Below are 18,569 nucleotides of genomic sequence, written 5' to 3'. Positions count from 1 at the left end.
ACATAGAAAATCGACTTACCATGGATTTGCCCCTCCACTTAAAAAAAATTAATGTTTAATTTTATTTTTAATTTACGCTTAAAAATATTTGCTTATCATGTTAAAAGAACATGGTGTTGTCCCCCCCCCCCCCCCCCCCCCCCGCATGTAATAAATGGAAGTGAACATAAAGAAACCATTGAACTGCTAAAGAGCTGAAGGATTAGAATTTTCATGATTTATTTTTCTTTTTGCTTGCAAAGATTTTTTGGATGAGGCTGCCATCCACCCACCCACCCCCTTTAAAAAAGGGCGCTGCTACGTATAACGTTACGTTTCAGGAAATTACCGTAATTATAGCGAGCGCAGCGAGGCGGCGCGAAGCGCCGCTCGCGTAGCGAGCTCCATAGACAACGTGTACGAACGGAGGAAATTCGAGTTGAAATCTGCACATTTTTTGTTTAAGTGTATTTAAGCCTAGGAAAGGACCATTGGAATAAAAGTTTGATATCTTCCGGTTCCTTGCGGTGGTAAAAGTTTTCGAGACAAAGCCAAAGTTTTTTGGTTTGGTTAAGTCCACGGGTTGCATTTAACAATGATGACAGATGTGTGGCTCCTTCTGCGCTCGCCCCAACGGTCACACCGTAAAACATATTAGTGAATAAAATATTTGTGAGCATTCATCCAAATTAGTGCAATTTACAACTGTTTCCTGTATCTGAAGAAATGTCCTTATTCGTCAGCTGTTCTTTATCTTAGCCTTTGCAAGATTTTAAGAGGATTTTGGTCATTTCAGCAGATTTACAATAACTTCAATTATAGAGTAATTTCCCCTTATCAGTGCTTATTGTGACGTCAAAGCTGACGTTGGTTAAGTGTCGTCTTACTCTTTAAAACTCCCCTGAGAAATAAAAGTATGCGAAGTATACTGTTTTATTTACTTAAAAAGCATGATATGTTCTTAAAATTACACATCTTATAAGCTTTTCAAAGGTTTTACTTTGATTCTCGGGAGAACGTGATGTTGGAACGTGAGGTTGGAAACCATTGGTACTATGAATTGTGGGTCAAAATTTACTGACTCCGAAAAAATATATCGGATCAATGTGTAAACGTTTGTGACGTCACACGATTATTTTTGATTGAAAGTGTACTGAGGTGAACTTTAGAGGTAACATTGACTGTATGTCGCTTACATCGTTATTGTTTTTACTGTCTAAATTTGTCTTGCTGATTCTCGTGAGAGTGTGAAGTGATAAAAATTGCCATGATTACAGGGAACTACTGGGACGATTAAAACGATGCATTACTGGTCCGATTTACTGACGCCAAAAAAATCCGTTGAATGAATGTGCAACTAGTCCGAATTTTCTATTCACACACGCCTTGCCGGTAGAGCTCGCTTCGCGCCGGCGCTGCGCGCCGGCGAGCTGCGCTCGCTATAAGCCAAAAACTGTCCATTCTGTGAGAGAAAGAACTGATCGAGGCCCGAAGGGCCGAGATCAGTTCTTTCTCTCACAGAATGGACAGTTTGAGGCTTATATCCGACTTAAAACATTCTCCTCTTTTGTTTTAAGAATGGACTTCAACAGGTACACCAGTAGACAATGAAAATAGAGCTATTTATAACCACCCCAAACAAAAATGCAGTCCTGAGTAGAATTCTGTTTCTATTGTCTTCTTAGTGGACATGTACAGGTGACTTTTAGGTATAACTTGAACTGCATGATTTTTCATTCATTCACACAACTTGTGTTGTCTACCTCTGATGGAGAAAGCATTTTCTAAAAATAACTCAGTCAAAATGCAAGTATGGTTATGAAAATCATCCAAACACGGATGGTGTTCCAAGTGACATTCTAGATATGGAGGCTGGGCCAGATTTTGATATAATTCAGAACTGTGTCTTTTCTGATATCTCTGATGAAGATATGATTAACGCCAGTCAAGAGGTAGAGAGCAATAATAGGTTTTTAAAACCTCTGAATCAGCAGGATTTGGATGATTAATACGGAGTGGTTTATCTAAGAAAGCGGAGGCAAAGTCAAATCTGGATTTTCCTGATTCCATGTATACATATGTACCAGTGCATTTGAATTATTTTACAGAGTTGTGTCAATTCATTTGGATTATTATACAAGTATATCAAAGCATGCTTAATTAAATTTCATTTTGTTCTCAGATGTATGGCTTTGCATGGTATTTGTTTTATTACACGTCACCTGTACCTGTCCAATAAGTTTACAATTACTATCCATTATTTTTTACTGGGCAGATTTCACTGTCCATTCTTTAAAATAATGGACAGTTTTTGGAAACTTATTGGACACTTACAGGTAACTTTTTGGATTTGTTTTCAAATCTACAAGTACTTTATGCTATATAATAGTTTAAAATAACAAAGGATTGCATAACGAAAATGTTTTAAATGAAATGGGGCGTTTCCGAAAAGACCTCCTAGTCGACTGGATCACCCTTTCAGTCTTTCTTTTTCTTTCCAGAAACGTCGATTTTATTTTGATTAATCTTTAAATAACAACGATCATTATTCATTAATTTCTACATGAAATGATCGGATTTGACATTTTATCTTATATGAATAAGTGGAAAGAATTTTCAACTTATATATTATAATCCCACTCCAAAGTAAATACTAGGTAGTCCTATAGTCGTAAAAACAGAATTTTGTCAGTTACAGAGGACTTTAATGATAATAAAGTTTCAATCATGGACATATAGGATTTACCCGAATTGTGTTCTATATGTTCATACACAACCTACATGTATATTGAAAATAACTGATTTTGTATGGTAACATTTTGGAGTCTGAAAACAAATTACATGTATCCTCCTTATTAATAAACAGTTCAATGAATTTATTAATCAATCTGCTTTGCTACTTCTTCTGAAATTTCTTTAAAACTGCTTGGTCGGATTTTATATCAAATTATGTGTACGCTTTTAAACGATGAATATGCTACGGATGTGTATAATAATAGACATTGCAGTGGTTCATACACTTAACATAAAGGGAATAGAACAATGAAATGCGCCATTTTAAATAGATCTTTTCTCGTAAGAACGAGATCTTTTCTCGTAATTACGAGATAATTAACTCGTAATAATGAGATCTTTTATCGTAATAACGACATTATTAACTCGTTATTACGAGATCTGTTCTCGTAATAACGAGATCTTTTCTCGTAATTACGAGATAATTAACTTGTAATAACGAGATCTTTTCTCGTAATTACGAGATAATGAACTCGTAATAATGAGATATTTTCTCCTAACAACGACATAATGAACTCGTTATTACGAGATCTGTTCTCGTAATAACGAGATCTTTTCTCGTAATTACGAGATCTTTTCTCGTAATTACGAGATAATTAACTTGTAATAACGAGATCTTTTTTCGTAATAACGACATAATTAACTCGTCATAACAAGATCTTTTCTCGTAAATACGAGATAAAAATATTTTTTTTATGTGGCCCTTCGTCTTTCATACTTATATGACGATTTTGAATTAATATCATTTTAAGAATGACTATGTCATCGACTTCGCTTTTACGGGGGCACATGCCAAAGTGCGTTGTGTCGTTATTTTTATTCAATTTTTCATGAGAAGTACTGCACAATTGCTTTATATTTCATCAAAATATCTTTATATGATGTTTTTTTTTAATTTATGAAACACGGGACAGAAATTATACCTTATCGCATGTAGTACTTTAAATTAAAAAAAACGCCATTCCATACTGTAATGAAATAATGTATCATAATTATTTACAACAGTCAAGGTTGTATTTATCATGATGTCATGGACGGAATCTTATGTTTTCGAACGGAATGATTCAGTCGCAAATATTCATGTATCTGAAAAGTATTGGGCAAGTTTATCCATCTTTTTCACGTTTTAATCTTTATATTCCTCATCAATTATTCTGTTAATCTATTAATCTTTGCACTTTACACGTTTAAGACGTTAATTAAAGTGTGGCTATATACTGGAGGTAAAACTTAGTATAAAATTTGGTAATTTGTTTTTTACTTCCGATATAAGTACAAAGGTATTTTACAATGTTCAATATACTACTAGTAAATTTGCCCACCTCAATATAGTAAATGTATATAAAAATGTGGAAATTTGTGTGAAAATTTTCATGGATTCATCGAAAGCTCAATCATAAACCTTCATACATGACATCTTCCTGGCCTCCATTATATACCACCGATTGAAAGGATTTCTTTTAAAAAAAAAACCCCAGGCATTTCATAGTATAAACAGTTACACTGCAGGTTTAACTCAAAGTTTTCATATAGAATGCAAATGTCAAATAAGAAAGAATAATTTCTTGATACTGGATATATCCAAATATTGCAGAGGATTGGCAGATCATTAATCAATTTTTTGGGGGAAAATACCTTTAATTTTTCCTATTGAACTATTGAGAACATAGCATACTAATATAGTAATGCACAACAAAACATCCTAATTTTTGGTTGGAATTTATTTGTAAACCATATAAAACATTCCTTCATCTGAATTTCTTGCTAAAAAGTTGCATACAATGTATTAATAAATGTTAATGGAATGATATACATGTACAAAAATATACATACAGGGAATAATTAGGTAAAAATAGACAAAGACTATTTACAAATACATGTACAAAAATGTGGATATCACACGTAATAATAATCATAATAATGGAATGAAGTTTATAAACTGACATTGCCTCACACAAACAGTTCCACAAGGTCCCTCAACAATATTACAGTATTGCCGTTGTAATATTACAGTTGTAACAACCTTTTGAATGTTTTATGTCTCTCAGAAAATTTACTTATCTCATAGACATAATTTGCTGCACATGTACAAGATAATATTGTGTAAGAATCCCAAAAAATCACATCACAAATGGCACTAATGATAAACATACATCTCCATCAGATAATGGGATACACAACCAAAGAATTGCTAGGATGTAAATGTACAAATTCTCTAATAAACTTGATATGTTAATACGATATGTTAGTTGGTAAAAATGGAATAAAGAAATATGGAATGTACAAGTTTTATTTCCACATTGTTAAAAGTTGGACCTGTCTTTTGAATTCATTATTTCACTAAAACGTATTGATCATAAGCATTACTCTCCATATATACATACTGATTAGAAATATTTAAAAATGATATGCAAATACATATAGGACATAAAATGGCTGGGATCTGATCTACGTACACACACTGTACATGTATTATTAAATATGATGCACTGGCTTGCACACTCTCTCACACACTTAAACACACATACTTCTCAAACATTCACTCCCCATATATCTGTTATACAAGTTCGCATTCTGGTACATTCACTTGGTTAAACATTGGACTAATATTACTCCGTAGACACACACATACATCCATAATAACGATGGGTACCAGTATTATCTGAGCACCAGTAAACAGATCACGGCCAAGGTCAGCGAGTAAATCCAATGGCCGACCCTGACTCCAGCAGCAGTGTTCAACACCCAGATAGTGTTGGGCAGCTTGTAAGGATTCACTCCGGAGTCGAAGCGCTGCGGACAATTATCAACTGTCAAAGGAACAAAAATAATATTCGTTAGGGAAACGATTCCTTCTGAAAAGTTCTACCAAAACCAATGGATTAAACATTTTAAAAATCTTCACCTGTGCTATTCTTTATGTTCTTATCAGATTTTATATAATTTCGACTGTAGTATTAGCTATGAAGAACCAAGACTGCATTTTAAGAAAATATAAATATATCTCTTGAAATATGAATGATTATTGCATGATAATTTTATTACTTGGTCAAAGTACTATGCAATACACATAATCGTTTGTAGTGCAGCAAGTGTTGCAAAGATACAGACATAATCTAACCAACTCCAATCAATAAAACAATGTCACAATCAAAGTAAAATGCCTCAAAATTAATTGAGAGTGAACCTATTCAAGGCACACTGAAAGAATTGAATCTACATGTATTAAAGTAGTTTCGGAGATTATACAAAATCAATATAGGCCCACACTTACAGAGTCTTTCATTCTCGATCATTTCCAGCATCAGCCCCGTGCCAGCCATCTGATAGTCCAGAGCTTCCTGTTTCTTGTTACATCGGGCGTTCTGTGCTCGAGACATGTGTAATGTGGTCCAGCTAGCTCGCTCATACACCTGTGAGGTTAAAGGTCACAACATATTAATTAATGGTCACAATGAACCAATTTTAGGGTCACACCAAATAATCAACACATTTATCATATTGTAACTACTCATAATTTAGATAACGAAGTTTCAAAATCTGTCTTTTATTCATAAAACTAGCTAAATTCTACCCAGCATCTGAAGCTGGAAATGGCGTCCTCTTCATCCCATGTGACAAGGTACGACTTGTAGTCCTCCATCCAGAAGCCAACACAGGTCAGCTCGTGGTCAGATACATCTGTGGACACAACAGAAAAGATCATTATAACTCTAAAGATGAAGACTCACTCAAATGAAGACGATCTGTAATGTTACTTTTACAGTAAAAATATAGTTAATACCCTGCAAAATAAGATGGATTCAAGAAATAATGAAGAAAGAAATTCTTTTTCTATAAACCTTTTTTCTTTTTTTTACTGTTAACTTTTATATGCTTGCAAGAAGATTTTGCAATTGGAGTTTGTCAATGGTAAAATGCAAAGTAAAGTGGTCTAGAAAAGAAGTTGGTTTGTGGTATTTGACAATGAGTACCCACCATATTCTCCAATAGGTCTCCCTCTGTAGTCCACAGTTTCACAGTATTCAGCGTCCACAAAGATCTTGGTCAGATCGTTACTGCAGGACTTCATCTCCGACACCACAATACGACAGTCCACCTGTACTCGAGGTTTCTGGGTCACGCCACGGATTCTGGTCTGGTATTTCTCGTTCTCCTTATCAGCATGCTGCACAAAGTTGTAACGGCCTCCCACGGGACAGGGGTAGGGAGTAGGGGGGTTTTCTGTTAAATAGTAAGAGAAATAAGCTTGAAAAATGCATGATTATATCGGGGAGAGTTGTGTCTAACACTGCTCACACGGATCATTTCTTATCATCAATACTTGAGGATTTGACTTACTCTAAAACTAGATGCTTATGAACTGTAGATAATAAATATCATTAATATGATGTAAACACACTAAATAGTATTTGTTCATAAAAAACTAGTTACATGTATACATCACATTATATAACATTATTAATAGGCAGTTTGTCCATGCTAACTGTCCATAAAAACACTTACGAATAAGCACTTCATATTTCCAGTCTATGATGTCTCGGTTGAAGGTGAAGGACATCCAACTGCAGGCGTCACGGAACACGGTTTCCAGGTAATTGGCGTCCTGTAATTCTTTGTCCGAGAGACGGCGAGCTGGTTTACCTATCCAATACAACATCATCAAATGAGCTTCATTCATTCAAGCATTAAAGAATACATGTACTGTCTCTTCCATATATTGGTATCTCTTTACTAATGTTACATTGTCTATGACAATGCCAAGGTATGTCCGAGTACATACATGTAAACTTGTAAAGTGATGGATTAGTTACAGGACAAAAATAGTACACAGAATAATTGTCAGTGACAAACATTATGAGTTTCGAAAGTATTGATAATGCAATAGATGAGGACACATTAATCAATGAGAAAACGTAGACTAATCCTAACAAACTTACCTATGCGGTATCTGACAATGCTGTGATGTCTTGGCACGATATCCATACACACAAAGTCCACTTCACTGGAAAACAAGATATATTTCTTTCTCAATGTTTTGAACATCTGGGATTCTTGTTATTTATTTATAATCTTATTTTTAAAAAATTTGGATAGATAATGCTTGATTCATCCTGAATGATATATATGTCATAATCTATCATAATTAAAAAGCAATTAGCCAATTTATCAGTAGATTTTTATCATATACATGTATATCATGATACAATTCATCAACACTATCATATCATTCACATCCCAAAACTTACCATTTTCCCACTGACAAAACATAACACAACTCACCATTTTCCAACCAACACTTTTGTCATCAAGTAGCGAGTTCCTAAAGTTTGCTGGCAAGAGTAAAAAGCATCCTGAAACTCAAACTCATTCAGCCCAGTGTTGAAATGGATGTGTGTTTCATTCACAGCCACATTGGACTTGAACTCTGGTCCCTGGGTGAACCACTTCCCAGCAATGTCTCTCGGCAGATTACATCGGGGAATCATATATTGGGTGGGAGGAGCAACTGTCAAGGAAACGAAATTGACCTTGTTTTAAAAAATGTCTTTATTTTTAATATATGGAAAAAGATGAATTGCATTCAAAAAAAGTTTGAGAATGTTTCCTACAGCTTTTATTTGTAAATTGCAAACCTATTTTAAAAGAGACTTCAAAAGAAATTGACTTACTTCTGGTTAAAACTAATTTGAGTGGACCCCTGTAAACGCCACTCAAACTTGTGCAATCGGGGAAACGAGACATGACCCATCGGATCTGATTGTTGGCATCTTTCTGGTTCTTCAATGTCATCTATAAGATAAATCAAACAATCAAGGTTTGTTGGCTTGATGATTCTTCAACTACATGTACATGTGTATGAGGACAAAGTGTATTTCCATCTGGAAGAATTGCAGTAATTTTTTATCAGAATTTGGTAATAATTGTTAAAACAATACATGTATCAACAAGATATCTGTGAGCCAATGCTCACTAGTGATACCCCCGCTCTGATGTGAATATGCAAAATAAGCAAAGTCGACATTTAACAGAAAGCTGGCATCCGTTTGGTACAGAAATATATCCCACAATATGGCATGCCTAAACAAATGGTGTGTTAAAATTTCAAGCATCTGCGATAAATAGCTGCTGAGAAATCTTTGAGGAAAATTTGTTTGAAAATTTTGGCTAAAATAAACAAAGTACTCATTTAACAGGAAGATGACGTCCGATTGGTAAAAAAATATATCCCACAATATGGCATGCCTTAACAAACACTCTGTAAAAATTTCAAGCATCTCCGATAAATAGCTGCTGAGAAATCTTTGACGAAAATTTGTTTGAATATTTTGGCTAAAAATAAACAAAGTCATTATTTAACAGGAAGTTGACATCTGATTGATACAAAAATATATCCCACAATATGGCATGCCTAAACAAACACTGTGTACAAATTTCAAGCATCTCCAAAAATAACTGCTGAGAAATCTTTGATGAAAATTTGTTTGAAAATTTTGGCTGAAAATAAACAAAGTCGTCATTTAACAGGAAGTTGACGTCCGATTGGTACAAAAATACATCCCATGATATAGCATGCCTATACAAATACTGTGTAAAACTTTCAAGCATCTGCGATAAACAGTTGCTGAGAATTCTTTGACAGAAATTTGTTTGAAAAGTTTTGCTAAATATAAACAAAGTTGTCATTAAACAGGAAGTTGACGTCTGATTGGTACAAAAATATATCCCACGATATAGCATGCCTATACAAATACTGTGTAAAAATTTCAAGCATCTGCGGTAAACAGGTGCTGAGAATTCTTCGACGGAAATTTGTTTGAAAAGTTTTGCTAAAAATAAACAAAGTCGTCATTTAACAGGAAGTTGACGTCTGATTAGTACAAAAATATATCCCACGATATGGCATGCCTATACAAATACTGTGTAAAAATTTCAAGCATCTGCGATAAACAGTTGCTGAGAAATCTTTGACGAAAATTTGTTTGAAAATTTTGGTTAAAAAATAAGCAAAGTCGTCATTTAACAGGAAGTTGACGTCCGATTGGTACAAAAATATATCCCACGATATGGCATGCCTTAACAAACACAGTGTTAAAATTTCAAGCATCTGCAATAAATAGTTGCTGAGATAAATGCGACAGAAATTTTTGTTACGGACGGACAGACAGACGGACAGACAGACAGACAGACAGACAGACAGACAGACGGACGGACAGACAGACACACAAGGGTAAAACAGTTTACCCCCTCTCCTTCGGGGCGGGGGTATAATTACCATGCACTTGAATTTTTCTCTGGTATCCTGTTCCACGGTGTCAGCAACAGCAGCATAGGTGTAGCCGATTCCACTCCTCACCGCGAACCACGAACCCATACACTGGTACCGAATCTCTAATTAACATATATTAAACTATTAGTGAAAAATACAAATTATTATAATCAGCAACAAAAAAAAAACTATCAGCAACAATCAAACCACACATCTTACACAAATATCACGTTTCAGTCACTGAAAATATTGAGAAATTATTCATGATTTTGTATAAAAAGTACCTTTAAGTATATATGTAATTAAGATGAGATCATTTTTTCAATTTCAAAGCTTAGAACTCTTATATGTTTTATTTTGAAAAAAAGATAAAAATCATTGCCATTTTCAACTTCTCATGAACCTATTTTTGAAAAGTTGCCAACATGACATACGTTCATTTTTTGACGTCGACACATCAAGGCACTTCCGATACGTCATGACAAACACCTCGTTGTCGACATATTTAGATCCAGGTTCTTGGCAAGCTTTGATCTGGCTGTCTGGGTGGTTACAGATACCTCCACCACCGGTATCCACTTCATAGGAAAACTGATACACCCCCTCAAATGTTGTTACACAGTTAATCTTCTCTAGGGATTGTTCTGGAAAATACAAATATAATGTGAGTTGACAAATTGAAGATAATTGTATTATACTTTTTTTTCATATAAATGATAAAAATTGCAATAAAATTAATTTATGGTCTATTGGAATTTGAACCCTGACTGTGAAGCCATTGACCACTTTTTAATCCAGCAGGCCACAGTTGCTCAATGAATAATCGCAAAAATGGATCATTTTAACAGATCTACTTTCGATATCATTGTTTTCTTCGTACAGCCTTCATACATATATACAGTTCATGATGCTTGTATTCATTTTACTTGTTTGCATAGGTAATGGTCACAATAGTCAAATAAATCTCCATAGAATGGCTTAATACACTTACTGAACATGGTGAAAGTGACATCAATGCTGGGAAGCCCGTACCAAGGGTTCATTGACTTACAGGAATCGTTCAGCGAAATCTGGCTCCCTGACCGCGCTGTTATACAGTCCTCTGTTTAAAGACATACAATCACAATCAGTGTTGACTCTTCAACATTTGAAATTCTGTTTTTATTCAAACTTGCCCTAAAACTGAGTCACAAACTGACATTGTCAATCTACATTCATGGTGCATATCATGAAACTTGTTGAAACTTAACTTTTTTTAGTTTAATTATCATACTCTAGTTTTCAGTATTTAGTCTGTTGATATTATTCATACCTTGTCTATATTGTAGAATGTTTGGAGTTCTCCACAAGACATCAACACACATGTAGCATGTGTTCAAATTAGTCCCTCCCCTGCAATAAAACAGAACATAAAGTCATTTTCACAGGCTCTTTTCTGAAAAATCAAAAATTTTATTTTAGGATATATTATTAAACATCTACATTAAACAGTTTCAGCAAGAGAAATGTATACATAATAAATACAAAAGATCTGACATTTACTTAGTATGTAAACTCTAATTTCATGTGTAATTCATGATGTTAAGCACATCTTAACCAACAAAAAATAAAGTCAATGCCACATTAATTACCAACTTCACACAATAATTTTATTGTTTAAAGAATACCAAAATTTTTTTGACATCATTTGTCAACTAGGCTACTGAAAAAGTTATTGATTCAATAATCATTTTCTGCATGAAGTCTTACGTTTTGACCATAAGCATAGTCACATTGTTTCCGTCTTGCTGAAGCCCGGGGTTGGAGTGGATGAAAATGTCCACACACTCTAGCTGCGTTTCATCCTCATTACTGTCCCACTTGTCGGCATTGACCAGAGTTTTGATGTCTGTACCCGATTCTCGACTGTACCAGTCACCGTGAAAGTAGGCTGGGATGTTGCACGACCCCCACACTGCAGTAAAAAAAAAATGATTATTCAATACAGGTAATTTATTTTATAATTATTGATTAAGAACTCTTGAATCTATATCAGAATATCAAAAACTTTTAAATGGTTTCATATTCAATTAACAGTTTTTTGTTTTATAAAGAGAAAGATATTTTAAAAATAAACATTTAACAGAATAAATAATTGAAAGCTCTGTATCTTAAAACTTCACACCAACTTTAAAATTATAAAACTCCATAAGAATTAAATCTGTATTAGTTCCCGTCATTCATTCAGAGAGAAAAAGCTAAATAATATTTCAATGAAGGTATCTTGGATATTTTTCCTTTCATTGATTTCAATTGCATTTTTTTTTTTACAGTAGGTATAACATTATATATAATGGTCAAAAGGTGCTGCATAAATATCTTGGACAGGCAATTTAGTATTATAGAGAGTAAAAAAAAGAGGAGGTACTTTATTTTGAAAAAATTAAATTTAAAACTTTTTATTAACCCGTAAATACACATTTACAGAAACAATAATTTTGTTATTAGTTTGATTCCCCAGTAGACCAAACACTTCTTTGGGATCAGTCTTTCAAATTCAAGTTTACCTAAAAAAAACTTTTTCAGATTCTGCAAATTTAAAAAATTTAAAACCATTTTTGCTTATTAAAATATCATATTTCATAAACTACATATCAAACTGGCTAATAACATCCAACTAAATGATTTGTCTCAACCTATATCAGAAAAAAATTTATTACACCTGAGTCATTTCCGGGGTTGATTTTTTACTTAATTAAATTTTTGTCAAATTTCTGAAGTGTTGGTTAAATATACTTGCTACTTTCTATTTCTCTTTTATAAAAAAAAAATTGGGGACAAAATAAGTTGTGAATCATTGTACTTACCCATCACAGGTAGGAAAAACAACAATAACACTCGGGCAGTTTGCAACACCGCCATTTTTCTTCGCAGGTAAAAATTTGTCTTGCTCATTGAAGCGTTTTTTACTATCGTGCATAAACAAGCGTCTGAACGACAGTGACGAGAGTATTGGAACTCCAACTTCCTGTCAAAATGGTACGTCTAACGTTTTTGACACACTTTTGTTTATAAACGTGTACTATATAGTTTTACAGTATATATTGGTTGAATCGTACAGTAAACATGGTATGATAATTGCACTGACAAAAAAATCTGAGAACATTCTAACCATTTTGAAATATGAATAAATTTGATAGTCATCATTATGATCATACTGTAGTGTAGTTAATACATGTGTCTGATGTGTATTTTCAAAATAACATCAGAACAGTTCTGGTACGACTCTCAGTTGTTTTTCCACTCTTTATAATAAACATACGTTTAGACGAATTACAGATGATTACAATACTCTGTCGTAACTGCAATACAAAATTGTAGCAGTGTGAAAGTGTTCACAGGAGTTCGAATTTTTTCAATAAGGCCAAAAAACTTACTTTATTGACTGACCCATGAGCTTAGAAAGAACAATCTTACCGTGACCAGGCTACACTCATGTCACAGTAAGAATTCAACCAATATACTTGCAATGTAATGTAGTAGTTGGGGCTATATGAACCGTGGATATCGGCCTGGGTAGCTCAGTGGTAGAGCTCCTGACTAGAGTTGCAGGGGTCCCAGGTTCGATTCCTGGTCCAGCCATATGTTTTCATTGTATTTATATACTCATTCCTCCTTTCCTACTACAGATGGTGCCGTGGCTTTCCTTGTTCAGGCATATATATGTAAATAGTAAGTCCTGAAAAGGTGAACTTGTGTTGGGTCTTCACGGTCGAAGACTATTTAAGGAGGGAGGAATGTAGTAGTTGGGGCTATATGGACCGTGGATATCTGCCTGGGTAGCTCAGTGGTAGAGCTCCTGACTAGAGTTGCAGGGGTCCCGGGTTTGATTCCCGGTCCAGCCATATGTTTTCGTTGTATTTATATACTCATTCCTCCTTTCCTACTACAATAGCAGCCGCAAAGCGGATTACCTTTCCATCGATTTTAAAGTCTGTTAAAAATAATCTGCAGAGGAAAAACACATTTTCATACATAACAAACCTTTTTGAACATGCATGTGTAGTTTAGTCTACAAAATATCCATTTAATGAGTCGTACCAAGGCATTTTGTTAAATACCTGCTTTAATTTGCCTGCCATTTTGTCGGAAATTGCACTCGGAATGTCTCGGATGTTATCATTAACATGGCAACCATAAACAGCGAATTTTCAAATGTGATGTTAAAAGTGGCAGCGATTTCGTTGCAAAAACAGTTAATGTGGTAATATGGGATTTTAAAAGAGCAAAGCTCATGAATCAGTCAATAAAGTAAGTTTCTGGGCTTTTTATTGATAAAAATTAGAACTCCCGTGAAGTGTTTTAAATAACCAAGACAGTCTGGTTGATCCTTGTTCTCTATAGAGATTCGCCCTTAGCTTGATATTTGACCGATGCCTTCACTTAATCTTTGGACAGTCTTTCATAATCATTTTCAGAATTTCTGCTCCATTATCCATTTTCGGTAGCTTGTTGTGGTTCATTTGCCTTGCTTGCTTCAATTTTGCAATTCATTTTTCTTTTTGCCATGTATATTAGAGAGCCAACCCAATTAGTCCTTTGAGAGCGAAGCTCACCCTATTAGTAACATGTACAGAAGAATAATAGCTATTGAAGAGATTACAAAGTATACCATATGAACTTGAAAATTGTGTTTCAAGATGGCAGTCCCTACTCTTGACCATTTTGAATATCCTGCAATGGAATCTTGGCAAAAGAGTCATGTTCATATATGATTAAAATCAATCACTTCATTGACTTCAAAGATATTGTGTGAGCATGTGATCATTAGCATGATGAATATATCATTATAAATAGATAAGCAGATCCAACTGTTTATGTTTCAAATGAATCTATGTATGACAACTGATAATGAAAATGTGATTGTGTTATTGGTATCACCCTCAAAATGGTCACACCTTCAAACATATATTTTGTTAAATGTTTTAGGCTGAGAGAAAGTCACAAAACAAGTACTACCCCCCTGACTGGGACCCCAGCAAGGGCTCGGTCAACAAACATTTTGGTCAACACCCCCTCCGTGACAGAGCAAAGAAGATTTCACAGGGCATTCTTGTCATCAGGTGAGTTATTTTTAACTCTATATAAGAAAATGTAACTTTAATTACTCTGATTTTAAAAATTAATATTTTAATCTTCATTCTGATTCAACAAGGGCTAAAGTTAAAGTACTGGTACAAGCTTTCATCATTGGATAAAGAATACCAATGCATTCCTTTAACACTTGTTAGCACTTTTACAAATGTGAGTGTTAATTCAGATGCTTTTATGATCTTTCAGATTTGAAATGCCCTACAACATCTGGTGTGGGGGCTGCAACAGTCACATAGGAATGGGGGTGCGATACAATGCAGAGAAGAAGAAAGTTGGAAAATACTATTCCACTCCAATCTGGCAATTCCGAATGAAATGTCATCTATGTGATAATTATTTTGAAATCCAAACAGATCCACAGGTAGGAATTTTATTGTCCATTGGTAAATTTACTGACAATCAGTTATTTGAATAAGGGGTGTAATGTTTATGAATTAATAATTCATTACCACAAATGCATGTACCATGCAATGATAGGTAGTACTGTAGCATTACATGTAAAGAATTATATAGAGATGTGTAGTAGACTTGCACTTTGATAGTTTTGCCTCTCAGTACTAAATATAAATGATGAAATTTCTCAAGTAGAAACATAATAAGATTATGAAGTTTTAGGGAAGGGATTATAGAAATATTTGTCCATCTGTCTTTCTGTTCTGCCAATATTGTGTCAAGCCCATACTTTTTGGGAAAACATAAAAAACCCAAAACAAACCTAGTGTGTCTTGACCTTGACCCAAGGTTAAGGTCACATTGATATTCAACATGTCATTCATCCACAAAAGAGCCCCAATTTTGGTATTGGTTCCTTTTAAACTGCCTTGGTGACATCTTTAGTCTATATACTCTGTTAAACCACTCTATGGTGATGATTCTGACCTTCAGAATACTTGCCTATGGGGTTATAAGTTCTGATTCTAGCCTCTGATTCTGTTTCAGCACCATGACTATGTAATCACTAGTGGAGCCAGGAGGAAAGAACAAAGATGGAAGCCTGAAGAAAATGAACAAATTGCAACAGAAGGTAGGTGAAGGTATTCAACTGTGGCTCTGTAGGCTTGCTTTGTTGTGGATGTTGTTAAAGATTATCTTCATTTACATCATTAATGATGTTGCAAAGTTCTTGAGAACTTTATGTTATTTCTATCAACAGCTCCAATAGAGCTAATGTGTGTTGACTTACTTTCAAGATTACTTTGTTGCTAAATTGAGGTTTATTGAAATACATGTAATATATTGCAAACCAGAAAAAAATTTACCATTTCTATATTCTTATGTTTCAAATAACTGGTGTATGTGTCCAAAATAAACTGCTTTTTAATATTAAGTTCAGTGCTAATTGATGTGACTTTTTAAAGAGAAATGAACCCAAATCTTGTTGATTTCAAAGAGCTATGGCTGAGGGGCTATCAATGAAATAGATAAGCTTACATCACATTGCTGTTTGACACAACTACCAAATGTCCAAGCAGTTAGACCTTCTTAAAAGGGCTCTAAAATGCGGTTCAATCTTCACTACTTTTTTTCTGACCATTTAGTTGCCTCATATTATGCTTTGCAGTTTAAGTAAAACTGATTTTAAAAAAATGATTTTCAGACAAAGCAGTTATAAAGAAGATGGCCAACGACCCGATGTTTAAATTGGAGCACACAAGTGATGATGTCAAGAAATCCTCCAGCGTCCAGCTCAGCGTCGGTCAGCTAGAGAAGAAGAGGAGTGAATTTCAGGATGACTATAGTCTCAACAAGCTGGCCAGGAGTAAATTCAGGGTAACAAGTCAAGCACCCATAATTTCATCAGTCTTATTATGTTTTACTTCTTGTAGCTCAGGTAAATGTCAGGAGATATTAAAGTTTAATTGCTTGGATCCAAAGATATCTGTAAATTGCCACTTGTTTCTGTAAAAAAGGAAAAGAGAAGAAAAGTTTTAAATGAGATACAGTTTATTAAGCATCCTTTTACAACTTAATTTCTTCTGCAAGGGAGCATTATGATTTGTGGATGACAAACCTTTGTGCATTATTTTAGGAAGAAAAGAAAGCCCAAAAGAAGACACAGATGGAGGATAAGGAACTGCTACAGAAATCCTCCCTCAATATCAGCCTGTTGCCAAAGTCGGAGGAGGACACCAAACTGGCCTCGCTCCTGAAGTACAAGTCCTTGGAGAGTATGTATTATTGTATCAAAATCAAGTCAGATGTATCACAATTTAGTAAGACCAATGAGAAAATGATAAATTGCATATGTTATGTAAATTTTTTAATCAAAGCACACATAAACCAGAGATATTGTAAAAGAAATGATTACAAGCTATATTGTCTTGCAAAATTATGATATATGACAAATTTATTTACATTAGTACTATTTAACACTGAAATATTTTCAACACTACCGATAACTGACATGTAATTTTTACATTATGTACAGATATTTGTTTTTGTAAGGCAAACCGCTATCTGATATTATAGTATATTGCCTCTGTTTCCTTTTTTTATAAAAGAAATTCATTATTTTTTTAATGAAAAATTTTAAAGCAAGTTGCACATCTGAAGCGGTTATTATGGGTCAACGACTTCTGTGCAGAAATGAGATTAGATCACTAAAATTGTATTTTATGTTTCAAACTACAGCTTATGATGAGAAACAAGCAGAGAGGAGGAGAGAGATTGAGTCTCAGACTATCTTCCAGCAATCATCCAACAAAGGAAAAGATCTTGTGAGGCACAAACTTGCGGCTTCTAACAGCAAAAATCTTGGGTTTACGACTGAAGCAATAAATTTCAAAACTCTAAAGGAGACTCAAAGATTGCTTGGAATACAGCGGAGAAATAAAAAGAATGCTCTTAGTAAACAGCAATCTTTAAAAACACAAACTCTCAACAAAAACAGTGATTGTCAAGAGAGACTGACAGCTGACAAAGGCAGTGTTAGAGACAGTGATTGTCAAGCACCTGACAGTGATATGAACAGTGATTGTCCATTAAAGCTTGACACGGACAGAGACAGCACCAGTGAGAGAGACTCTAGTACAGGTCTATCCAGCAGTGAAGGTGTTAGAACCACGGGGGCCTCAAACATGGATCAGTCTACAGACTCTTTAGACATATCGACAAATGTATCAACCTGTTCCATCAATACATCTAGTCTCAGTCTTGTTGGAGTATACCAGAATAGTGATTCGGAATGTGATTCCACATAAAATTATGAAAGTTTTATATTGTCTTTTATCTTGTTGTTTATTTTATAGACGGTATATTGGAACTAAATATATATACATATGAGAAACTAAGGTGACTCATTATGCAATTAATGCTGTCCTTTCACACCATCATCAAACATATACTGTGCATTTCAGCTGAATAATACATGTACCAGCTTTTTCTCAGACCCACC

General features: G+C 34.4%; 2 protein-coding genes across 2 annotated transcripts; one reads left to right on the top strand and one right to left on the bottom strand.

Annotated features, from left to right (window-relative positions):
• Window positions 1-4,475: 4,475 nt before the first annotated feature.
• LOC128180080 (uncharacterized) lies at window positions 4,476-13,009 on the bottom strand. The gene is made up of 14 exons (XM_052847906.1): window positions 12,889-13,009; window positions 11,792-11,996; window positions 11,355-11,434; window positions 11,034-11,144; window positions 10,477-10,686; window positions 10,049-10,164; window positions 8,445-8,565; window positions 8,056-8,281; window positions 7,713-7,777; window positions 7,279-7,416; window positions 6,751-6,996; window positions 6,347-6,453; window positions 6,047-6,185; window positions 4,476-5,582 (listed from the first exon to the last, which is right to left on the bottom strand). The coding sequence occupies exons 1-14, from the start codon at window positions 12,974-12,976 to the stop codon at window positions 5,431-5,433; spliced, it is 2,004 nt and encodes a 667-aa protein (XP_052703866.1). The 5' UTR covers window positions 12,977-13,009; the 3' UTR covers window positions 4,476-5,430.
• Window positions 13,002-18,391, top strand: LOC128180081 (coiled-coil domain-containing protein 130 homolog). Its single transcript, XM_052847907.1, has 7 exons — window positions 13,002-13,060; window positions 15,011-15,144; window positions 15,362-15,536; window positions 16,115-16,199; window positions 16,773-16,945; window positions 17,205-17,343; window positions 17,807-18,391. The coding sequence occupies exons 1-7, from the start codon at window positions 13,058-13,060 to the stop codon at window positions 18,373-18,375; spliced, it is 1,278 nt and encodes a 425-aa protein (XP_052703867.1). The 5' UTR covers window positions 13,002-13,057; the 3' UTR covers window positions 18,376-18,391.
• The last annotated feature ends 178 nt before the right edge of the window (window positions 18,392-18,569 follow it).

The sequence above is a fragment of the Crassostrea angulata genome, chromosome 4, assembly GCF_025612915.1.
Source record: "Crassostrea angulata isolate pt1a10 chromosome 4, ASM2561291v2, whole genome shotgun sequence".
NCBI classification, from domain to species: Eukaryota; Metazoa; Mollusca; class Bivalvia; order Ostreida; family Ostreidae; genus Magallana; species Magallana angulata.
The sequence above is the reverse complement of the archived record's forward strand: the minus strand, read 5'-3'. Positions and strand labels throughout refer to the sequence as shown.